The 11,827-nt window shown below is 32.1% G+C and overlaps 1 protein-coding gene across 1 annotated transcript; it reads left to right on the top strand.

Annotated features, from left to right (window-relative positions):
- Positions 1–5,840: 5,840 nt before the first annotated feature.
- Positions 5,841–10,598, top strand: LOC111398703 (probable cyclic nucleotide-gated ion channel 14). Its single transcript, XM_023025745.1, has 7 exons — positions 5,841–6,151; positions 6,239–6,803; positions 7,436–7,648; positions 7,736–8,037; positions 8,254–8,365; positions 8,729–8,965; positions 9,545–10,598. Exons 1-7 carry the CDS (start codon positions 6,123–6,125, stop codon positions 10,277–10,279), a joined length of 2,193 nt encoding a protein of 730 aa, XP_022881513.1. The 5' UTR covers positions 5,841–6,122; the 3' UTR covers positions 10,280–10,598.
- Positions 10,599–11,827: the final 1,229 nt, after the last annotated feature.

Genomic DNA, 11,827 nt, shown 5'->3' with positions numbered 1-11,827 from the left:
ACTTTGAGATGGGATTATAAATGCTCTTTTTTCCCGTCTCTTGTCACAATCAGGAGCTCAAATTTTTGAAAAAGAAAAACCCCTCAGTTCGTTAGTCGGTGGCAATTGGCAACTACATAAATCTTCATCGTGATCACATTTTTGCCTGTTAGAGTTTTCTATAAAAATTATTGTGTCAGATCAGTGTTTTTGTGGGACATCTTTTAGCAGATTGTGTTGCTTTAGCCGTCGAAAATATAGAATTTTGTACCCACTTGCCCTTCTCCTTTGGTGCGAGTCTGTTGGCATTTTGAAGATATCAGCAGGCCGATTAAGAGGTCCTCACCTGGAAAGTCTTATAATTGGTGTGCTTATTGATTTTCGCTCGTTGCTGATATCCTACTTCAAATTTTAGGGTCATCTAGCTTCACTGCAGCGACCTAAATTTTATTCTATTTTTCGGTTCGTTTTCTTCTTAAAATTTGAGTTATAGAATCACTGTCCTTGATTTTGTTTGACTGTATATTTATTACTTCATTTTATCTTTCGCCTTGTTATGTGCTTCGGATTTTAAAATATTGTTTCTTGATTGTTCGGTTTGCTATGGAGCAAATAGGTTTAAAATACAATAATGTAAATGACTAGCTATCTTCACTGGTAGAGAAATGGAAAGAAACTTAAGTAATGCTTGAAGGGGATGAATTTTGCTTTTGATTTACATAAATCTATGACTAAACGAAATTTCACCATCTGTATTTTTAGCCTGTCATCGATTTTTTTCAATACTGATTTCAAGTCATTTGGACTTTGTGTCATATCGAAGACTCTTAGGCCTTGTTTGATTGCGAAGGAGGAAGGAGGAAAAGGAATTTCACCTAAGTTGGAAAACAAAAGCAACCATACCCATAAGAATTCGTTTTTCATGAAATTGGTCAAAAACGTGCTTTAAATGGTAGTACATAAGAATTCGAATTCCATTTCCACATGCGAATCAAACAATCGAAGTGGAAATTATTTTTGTTGGATGCGACATTTTTCATGAAAAATGTTGCAATCAAACATGGCCTTATAGTTGCTATCTGAAGTCATTTGAACTTTGTGCTTGTAACGTTTGAGCTCTCATCTAATGTTTGGCTATATAAATTCATATTTATATTTATAAAATTGTTTGAAGTCAATTAAAATTCAAGTTAATATAACATCGTGTCATGTTGGGAATTTTGATTAATTTTTTATTTGTCTTGGGATTCTTGTTCACTAAAATATTAAGAAATTTGAAAAGTGTTACGAAGATGTGGGGAAAACTTTGGAATGAATCAATAGAACTAGAGATATTTCACCATGTGAAAATGTTTTATAATGATATAAAATCTGTCGACTACATAAACTTCTAAGAGTAAAACGAAAAGTAATATATGATTAATCACTTCCATGGTTATTTATTTGTTTTATATGTATGCACGATAAATTTTATTCTTTCCGTCTCATCTATATATGTTGATTTTGGTTTTTACATAGATTAGAAAATTTTATTTAATATCATTGAAAAAGTTTTTCTTTATTTAATTGGTAACAACTTTTCTCCCTTGGAGAATCGTGTGCATGTATATTTGAATATTTGGATGATTTCAGGGAGTAGGTGCATTAAAATTTGTACAATTTTAAAATAAAGTGGGAAAAATTAGTTATAAATAAGCTTTTGTTTGGATTAGATTTTAATTTGAATCAAAGTCAAACAATCAATATTGAGACATTTTTTATGAGCATCACAAATTTTCAATCACACATTTTAAAAATTTCTATCAAAATTTACAAAAAATTTAATTTTAATCTTCACTAAACATTCTCTGAGTAAATTAAATAAGAAAATATTAGTAAATGAACAAAATGAATATATTCTTGACAAGGAAACGGGACTATAATTTAGGACAAGAAAATAAAGAAAACCAATCAATATAAATAAAGCGGGGGAGGTAATGATTATCGATCTATTTATACTATGCCAAAAAATTGTTGGCTAAGCTTGCACAAAGCAAATTCCAATAACTCTCCAAAATTCATTTACCCGAAATTCTTACAGGGTCCTTCACTGTGCAGAGGCTCTATATGCATTGAAAAAAAAAGTTACGCGGGCCCTATGAATGTGTGTGCCTGACAGGAGCCTGGTTTTGTAAGGCTAGCACGTTCTTACCCAAAACCTATTCGAACTGTAGATTAGCTCGATGCATGTGCACCGGACTGACTTTTTTAAGCTTAGTCTTCCTACAAGTTGCAATTTCTTTGCATTTCTTCTCTCTCATATTACAAAAGTCGTGTGTGGGCCAAAAGGACAGTAAAAAGAAAAAGAGGAATCGAAAATTTTAGGATGTGTTTGGTTTGGTATTTTTAAGTTATTTTTAGTTTTTAATTTTTAGAAATAATTTTTTAAAATGAAAAGTTGAACACATTTTTAATAATTTTAAAACAGACTCTTTAAAATAGAAAATTGAAAATGAATTCAAAACTCAAATATAAAAAGTAAAACACAGAATGTGTTCTTATCAAATTGTCAATTAATATTAGCAAAAATTGTCAGTTTGCTGCCAAATGGAGATAGATTGGAGTGTTGGACTTCTATAGAATTTAATAAAAAACGGTTTATTGCAAAATCAAAACGAAAAAAAGAAAAAAATTCAAAGAAAACAATAGAGTTGTTCTACCTTGCCAGGCGGGGGGGGGGGGGGGGGGGGGGGGTTCAGTTTTTTTTAATTTTTTTATTGCATGTGGGTCCGATGTGGGCCCACCCCAATATAAAAGCATGTACAAGGTCTAGTAAGTTTCACCCTAACAGATCAGCATTATTCAAAGGAAAATGCTGTGTGTACACTTTGTGGTGTACACACGACTTTACACCCTCTCACATGGAGGGGGCTGATGAAAATTTTATTACACGTGGGCCCTCTTCGTGTGAGGGGAGTGTAAAGTCATGTGTACACCATTGTGTATACACAGCACAATTCTTACTGAAAAACAGTAATTAATAAAAGTTACATAATGTGACACTTGGCAACTTTTACAAGCTGAGATTTTGAAAATTTTACCAGTATCATCAAATATTGATATGTAGAAATGATTGCTGGTCCTTATTTAATGAACGAATCTTGAATATCTTCATATATTTCTTTATAGAATTTGACATAAAAGAACCAAAAGATGGTCAAGACAAAAAATATAGAATTTTATTGAATTAGGCCTGTTTGAACCATATTATTTGAAAAAAAAAAAAAATTCAACAGTGATTTGATATAATTTCAACCACACATTCTTTAATAAAATAATATTATACACAAATTCAGAACATTTTTTATTTTTAATTATACATTTTTCATCAATACACTATTCAAAATTGAATTTTCATTCCAATAATATGGTTCAAACGAGGGCTTTAATAAAAAAAATAAATTTGTAATATAATATTGTGAATCTCCTAGAGTTCAGACACAACAAAATTAGATTTATGGATATTTCTTTTGTGGGACCTATTAATTTTTGGTGTTGACAAGTTTGTTGCATCATGTGCCTAGTGGTTGAACTTGTACTAGAATCATCTCGATCACTCACATTGACTCATCAATTATAAAGGAAGTTTTGTTTTGAACTTTACATTATTTGCTAAAGAAATAACATAATAGAATTATTAATATTTTATGGTTCCCACTTAAAGTGATTTTAGAAAAAAAAAAAAAAAATTTCTTCAAGCGTGTTTACACAATTTTACTCCAAGCAACTTTAATTATAACATTTGGCTGAGTAATAATATTTAAAAAAGTTTCATATCTCGGAAAGCACTTTTAGAAGCAGTTACATTGAACTAATTTCTTCTAAAAGTTTTTCTAACTACCAGGAGTACTTTCATAAAAGTACTCAAATGAATTCAAAAGCAACTTTTAAATTTCAAAAACTCATTTTAATTTTTTAGAAGATATGTCAAACGGAAGTAGCTTGCCAAATGTAGGTAGTTTGAAGTATTGGATTCACATCTATACAGTTAATTAATTAATGAATGGCGTGGTTATAGTGACTAGTGAGACCATTTTATTTGTTACACCACATTTTAATTACAGTTAAGCTTCTCGATCTTTACTCATTGTAACAATTATTTTTTTTTAATTTTTTTCTTCAAATTTATTATCTTCAACATTCCATTAATTAGTACATCTTGTCCTTTATGGTGGTTTATGTCAAATATTTTATTTCTATGCTTTGAAATGAAAGAAAAATATAACTCCGTACTTTTTTATTTATTTATTTTAAAAAATCTAATGGAAAAATAAGTTATTATATGTTGTTTCAACAAACTTTTCGAACAAAAACTGTTATCAAATATAAAATGTGTTAATTAATTGAAAGTTTGAGGGTAAGAATGCCATAAAAATCATTTCCTAAGTGTAATTAAAATGTAATTCAATGAATAAAAATTGTAGTGCGAATATTTACCCTTAATTAAAAACCAAAACTACCCAAAAAAAAAAAAAGAAAATAAAAGAAAAGAAAAGAAAAGAAAAACTTATTATTTCCAATTTTGAATAATAAAAAATAAAAGATCGAAAAATCAGTAAATTTTACGTAATGAAGACATAGCTTATGTTTGACCCCATTTTTTAAAATCTCTTTTTCAATCACACGTTCTTACATTAAAAAAATATTACTGATTACATGTAAAATAAAAGCATTCCCATATTTTTTAACTGTACATTCTTCATAAAATCACTATTTCAAAACTCATATCTACTCAAATTTTCATTAAAATGGATCCCAAACAAGAACTTAGTATAAGATATTATTGAATTAATAAAGAAATAAATTTAATAGTTAACGATTTACTTGTTGGTCAAAGTTAAAAATAAATAAATCACTTATTTTACTTTACTACAACAACTAGTAAATTTTACTAAAAAGATAATAAATTATTCAAGTATATTACAAAAAATCTAGTTATTAACTTATTTAGTTGTGTGTAAAAGTTATTTTTTATCCTTTAGAAATTAAGTTTCTATAAACGAAAAATAACTATGAAAATTCCATTCCAACAAAATAAGTATCTTGAACACAACCAAACATAGTGTACGTTAATCCCTTAAAAAAGGGAGTTTTGGTGGCACGTTTGAAAATGTGTTTTACCTTGGAAATCTACTGCCACAAAAATCTCTTCATTTGTCCCATAATTTTTAAATATTCTTTCCGCAAAACAATTACTATGCCCCCGTTTGGCACCCTTTTTATGGAAATAAAAATTAGTGGAATAGTATTTTTTTGAAAAAATGAGTGGCTGAAAAAAAAGGAAAAATTTTCGATTTATGTGTAATATTATTTTATAAAAAATTGTGTAATTGAAAATATGAGAGAGAAAAATAAAATAGAATGGAATAAAAATTAATGTGGACGGGGCGGGGTGGGGCGGGGCGGGGTCAAATCCCCTATGTAATTGCATTTGTAATGTAGATTGTACTAATTAATAAGTTAAATAAAAGGTGAAATTAAACTTATTATTTAGTACTATATTAGCATCATTCGGATTGAAATTGCAATCTAGTGAAACTGGCTTGTTTGAGCCACATTATTTTTAAAAAAAATACAATTTTTAATAGTGATTTGACATCGTTTCAATCATACATTTTTAACAAAATAATATTACACGTAAATTTAAATTTTTTTTTTTTTAACCACATATTTTTCATTAATTTAAGATGAATAATACATTTTTTACATAAAATGTGGCTCAAACATGCGATCTTTACTATATTATTGGGCTTCACGTCCTTCTCTCTACTCTCACAACTATTTACTGCATAAAATAAATGAACAAGCGACACCAATCCACCTGTTTTTCTTCCATTTTACAGCTAAGTTATAAAGCAATCTTTAATTAAGAAGTCAACCCCACACAAAATCAACATATTTTCAGTTTTCATCCACCTCATCAACAAAAATACATTTTTTTTTTCCTACTTTAAACTTTATTTTGGGACAAGTTTTTGCAGTTGACACCATCTTTCAAGCAAGAATCATGGTGGCAAAGACTAGGGAATGATGGATCCATTTATTCAAATACCCTCGGTGCAGAAATTTGGGGAAAATCAGTAGTATACAACTGAGTTGTAGGCATGGAGTTCAAGAAAGAGAAGCTAGTCAGGTATTTTCTTGTTCTTTCTTGTCTCTGCTTTCCCCCCTTTCTATTTATTTATTTATTATTATTTTTTAATAATTTTATTATTTATAGGTTTCACAATGATGAAAAACGAAATCTTGAAGTTTTCTGGGAACAGAATGAGACCCAATACCTTGACAAACAACTCCCTCTGCATAAAACTTCAGGCCCTTTAAGGAAATCTGAAGGTGGTTTTGGGGACAAGACAAAAACAAATAAGATTCGTAAATTTGGAAGGTTCAAGGTTTTTCCAGAAGGTCACGAGCCAGAAAAAATGACAGTACTTGATCCTGGAAGTGAAATTGTCTTAAAATGGAACAGAATTTTCTTGTTTTCTTGTTTGGTAGCACTATTTGTCGATCCATTGTTTTTCTTTCTTCCTTCAGTAGTGAATGAAGGGAATTCATCATGTATGCAAACTGATTTGAATTTGGGAATTATTATTACCTGTTTTAGGACAGTGGCAGATATATTCTATCTGTTGCATGTAGTCATAAAATTTAGGACTGCTTATGTATCACCTAGTTCAAGGGTGTTTGGCAGAGGTGAACTTGTCATGGATCTGAAGAAGATTGCAAGAAGGTACTTGAAATCGGAATTCTGCATTGATGCAATTGCAGCACTTCCCCTTCCTCAGGTAGTCGAATTTGCTTTTGTAACTATTGATTGAAAAATCTTTACAATGTTAACCATGTATAAATGGTATGATTATTTGGAGATCAACTTATTTTCTCTTTATCCATTAGAAGTTAGAATGAAATTAGGGCTTATCCACCTGAGGTGTTACTATGAATCCATGCATAATGGAACAAGGCTGGCGAAGAAATTTGAATGATCAGCGTAAAAAGTTGCAAGAATTGTTATGCATGTGTGGAGATTAACTGACTGAGTCGAAATAAATGGTATACAATTAGATCATTATGCAGTGATATCAGAGAAAGGTTTAGAAAGGTCATGTAGACCACCTGTGTATGCAAGTTAAATTAGAGGACCTATGCACCTTTTCCGATTTTTGAAGAAAGAAACTGATAAATGGTTTATGACTATATTCGCCGGTGATGGGATTTTATATAGTAGAAATCTGTTATCTTGTATTGAACTCTGACGTGATGCTTGATGCTAAGTGGCGAAGTCTTACACATAAGCACATCCTTTATGAAGCGATTGCAATTAATGGTGTTTAATTCGCTTGATAATGGGGAAGATATTATTCATTTGAATAAGTTCAATTGAATCTTAGCTCTAGTACTTCTTTTTATTTTTCTACAGATTGTCATATGGTCGATATTACCAGCAATTAGAAGCTCCCATACTGATCATACAAACAACGCCTTGGTATTAATAGTTCTCATCCAGTATATCCCGAGATTATATCTGATTTTTCCATTGAGCTCTCAAATTATCAAAGCTACAGGAGTTGTCACGAAAACTGCTTGGGCAGGGGCTGCATACAATCTCTTACTCTATATGTTAGCAAGCCATGTATGTCATTTTCTGTCAACAGCTTTTTTATGATCCTATTTCACTCTCAAAATGCGTACATTCCAATTATTTTTAGCTTCTTTTTAGGTATTGGGAGCTTCCTGGTACTTACTGTCAATTGAGAGACATGCAACTTGCTGGAAATCAGCTTGCAGGAATGAATCGAATAGTAATGGATGCTCCCCTAAATTTTTGGACTGTGATACTCTGGGACGTAGTGACAGAAATATGTGGGTAAACAGCACTCATGTTTTCAATTACTGTAATCCAGAGGGTACTTCAAACTTTAATTATGGGATATTCGGAAATGCCATTGGAAAGAAAGTTGTCTCGTCTGCATTTCTTGACAAGTACTTCTACTGTTTATGGTGGGGTTTACAGAACTTGAGGTATATTTTTCGAGCTTCTGCTCATCTTATTTAAATGGTTGTTCCCACTTATGTTGTATCATATGGAACCTCATTTATTTTGTCACGTTACGGTACTTATTACGTTCAAAATTTTCGTAGGATGAAACATGAATTTATACTTGTGGATTGAAAAATTTAAGTTTAGACTATCTGTTTCGTAAGAATTTGGAGTCATTTTTGTGTATTTTATTTCAGTTCTTATGGCCAGACATTAACGACAAGCACGTTTATTGGTGAAACATTGTTTGCGATACTCATTGCCATCCTGGGGCTTGTTCTGTTTGCCCATTTAATTGGAAACATGCAGGTATTTTAAGAATCCCGACACTACCTTGTATACTTGCGTTCAGAATCTTTATATTAGTTTGGTTCCGCGAGTAGTCTTCAGAAATTTGAAGAATTGCCGATCTTCTTATGTTCTGTGAATGTTTCTGTTCGATTGCTTTTTCATTGATAATTTCTTTCTAAACCTTCTCGTATATTGAGGGTTATACTCAAAATAAGAAAGGCATTTAATTTCTCACATGTTAACAATGTGTTCCTGTGAGTACCTTTTAGGCTGTTTTAACTACAATTTAGTGTAATAGAGATACTTTTTTATTATTTATTTTATCTGAATATTTTCTTGTCAAATTTGATATCATATTTATAGCACATGAATCATGTATAGACCTATCTTCAATCTATTACTGTGAGGCTCGAGGAGTGGAGGCTTAAACGTCGGGACACTGAGGAGTGGATGAGGCATCGCCAACTCCCTGAAGATCTGCAACAACGTGTCAGGCGTTTTATACAATACAAATGGCTTACAACAAGAGGTGTTGATGAAGAATCTATCCTTCAAACCTTACCTACAGATTTGCGTCGTGATATCCAACGCCACCTCTGTTTAGACCTTGTTCGGCGTGTAAGATTTTTTGTACTCAGTCTCCTCTTGTTGGTAAAATTCATTTCTCTAAATGAAAGATTTCAGTGAATTATCTCTCAACGTTCATAAATGGTTTAAATTAAACAGATAGAAATGAATAGTGGATAAAAGGATGGTAATTGTAGGTCCCTCGATATGTATAGATAAAAGCAGTTTGAGTGTTCATAAACAGTTTATAAACATGAACCAAACATAGGCTTAATATATTTGCCGAAGCTTAAATTGTTGAACCACCTTATCTCAAAGTTTAAGTTGTTAGAGAGGAGACACATTTATTTACGTAAATTTAGTTTCAACACTCCATGTTCAAACCTGATTCAATTTTTCTTTGATATGTACACAATTTAATTTTCGCAGATAGTTGGCAGCAAAGATGTACTAAACATTATTCTGATACTATGTTGAACGACTCCATCTTAAAAATTAAGCTGTTAGAGAGAAGGCACGTTTATTTTATTTAGATTCAGTCTTCGCTATCAATAGCTTCTTTACTTGTGTTATGAGTTCTCTTTGTTATAACTTATAATAGGTTAAAATAATAGCTTTTTCCAATTCCAGGTCCCCTTCTTTTCACAGATGGATGATCAGCTTCTCGATGCCATATGCGAGCGCCTAGTGTCATCCTTAAGTACTCAGGGTACCTACATTGTTCGGGAGGGTGATCCCGTAACAGAGATGCTCTTTATTATAAGGGGAACACTGGACAGCTCGACTACGAATGGAGGCAGGACGGGATTCTTCAATTCGATAACATTGAGACCGGGTGATTTTTGTGGGGAAGAACTGCTTGCCTGGGCATTGGTCCCTAAGTCTACCCTCAACTTGCCTTCTTCAACAAGAACAGTCAGAGCCCTTACTGAAGTGGAAGCTTTTGTACTAAGAGCAGAAGACCTTAAATTTGTGGCAAATCAATTTAGACGCCTTCATAGTAAGAAACTGCAACACACATTTCGGTATTATTCTCACCACTGGAGAACGTGGGCCGCTTGTTTCATCCAGGCTGCCTGGCGTCGATATAGGAAGAGAATGCTGGCTAAAGACCTAAGCATGAGAGAGTCATTTTCTTATTTTCCCGGCAAGCAATTATCCGATGAAAAAGGTCAGGAGGAGGACGACAAAAAGACTACAGCAGCCAATTCATCTCAGGTGAAACAACACTTGGGAGTCACAATACTGGCTTCGAGATTTGCTGCCAACACAAGACGAGGAGCGCAAAAACTCAAGGACGTTGAATTACTGAAGTTGCAGAAGCCTGAGGAGCCAGACTTCTCAGCTGATCCTGATGATGACTAGTTCGAGTGCAGTTTGGATGGTCTGGGACTTAATGTCCCACGTCTTTCTCTCTTACACACACCGCGAGGTACACTATGTGCTCGACCAGAATTAGTAGACTACAAGTTTCTGTACAAGAATCTCGAGCATGCGTGATGGTTGCATTAGTTGTATGTTATTAGGAAAGTATATTGTTTGAAAGAATTAAGCAGCTTTTGATCTATATAATGTTTGGTTAGCCGGTGTTTTTATGAAGCATTCCTAGTGAAGGAGTACTATCATACAGTAGCCAAGTTTATGGAACTATTTGTTTGTAACGTATTGATGAGGTCAAATCTCACTTTCAACCTTGACCCAAAAACAGTTCTTAGTTTTTACGATGTCATGGACTTAGTGGTTTCAATGAGTTGAGTCGAATCGGCTATCGAGTCAAAACTCGTGGTTTGGGCTCGGCTCAAGTAAAATGGTCCGAGCTTTTTTACGAGCTCGAGCTGACCCGAGCTTTTATTTGGCCAAGAAACCTGGGCTTGGCCTGAGCTTTCGATTCGAGCCTTATTGAGCCAAGACAGCTCGCGGGTTTTTCTTTCTTTTTTATTTTATTTATATATTCCATGACAATTCTAAGACTTTAAAATATATAAATATATATATATATATATATTTAATTTGTACAATTTTTATGAATTATAAATTAAATAAAAGTTACAACCATCCTCCTTTTTCCGAACTTGGACCGGCTATAATCAATATGGATGGAGTTAAAATTGTACATGAATAAAATATTTCGTATACAATTTTTCTTGAGACAAATAAATTTAAAAATTCCATACTTTTTTAAAGTTAATCAATTTAAAAACTTACAATATCCTTATGCTTGGATCTACGGCAACTTTTCGATCATTATACTATCAACTTGTTCTTGAATACATAATTCAGCGCATTCCCAGTCCTTTAAGCATATTAAGGTCTCAAATATATCTTCTTTTAGTCTTGATCGTTCATCTAATAAAACTTGACCATCTAAACTAAATGCAATCTCCAATGCCACCGCAGGTGTTAGTAGATCACGTTCAAATTTTTTATAAAATTGGATATTGCATTTCATTACACCTCTACCATGATAAAAGATTAAATTTCTATAATTCTTTTGATTGTAATACACTACGAACATCCATGCATGTTATCTAGCTAATTCAGAGGAAATTTCAAGATTTGTACTACTAACATCTATCATTCTAGATATTGATGAACTAAAATTAAGTGAGGGAACACTTGTATTGGTGTTCAAATAATTTCATAAATCATTTAAATTTGTTAAAATATTTTTTGAAAAAGAACTTTGAGAGGTAGAACTGCCTTGACCTTTTTTTTTTTCAACGAAATAGTTATACATTTCACATAATGTAGATTCTATATACACATGTGATAATTCCAAATTTATGAAATTTGAAATCCCCTTTATAATAGTTTTTGTGCCAGTTAAATTAAGTCGATGATCTATTAACGAAACTAAAAAAAATAAAGAGGACAATTTTTCCCAATATTTATGAAATTTTAATTTCATCGAGT

This window comes from Olea europaea, chromosome 8 (genome assembly GCF_002742605.1).
Source record: "Olea europaea var. sylvestris chromosome 8, O_europaea_v1, whole genome shotgun sequence".
Classification (NCBI taxonomy): Eukaryota; Viridiplantae; Streptophyta; class Magnoliopsida; order Lamiales; family Oleaceae; genus Olea; species Olea europaea.
Note: the sequence above shows the minus strand (reverse complement) of the source record. Positions and strands in the feature narration are given on the sequence as shown.

Bases quoted from the DNA above. Each gene is read 5' to 3' on its own strand.
- LOC111398703 (XM_023025745.1), top strand. From the start codon at position 6,123: ATGGAGTTCAAGAAAGAGAAGCTAGTCAG. The intron at 6,152-6,238 runs GTATTTTCTTGT...TATTATTTATAG, and splicing joins AAGAAAGAGAAGCTAGTCAG to GTTTCACAATGATGAAAAAC. The intron at 8,366-8,728 runs GTATTTTAAGAA...AATCATGTATAG, and splicing joins ATTTAATTGGAAACATGCAG to ACCTATCTTCAATCTATTAC.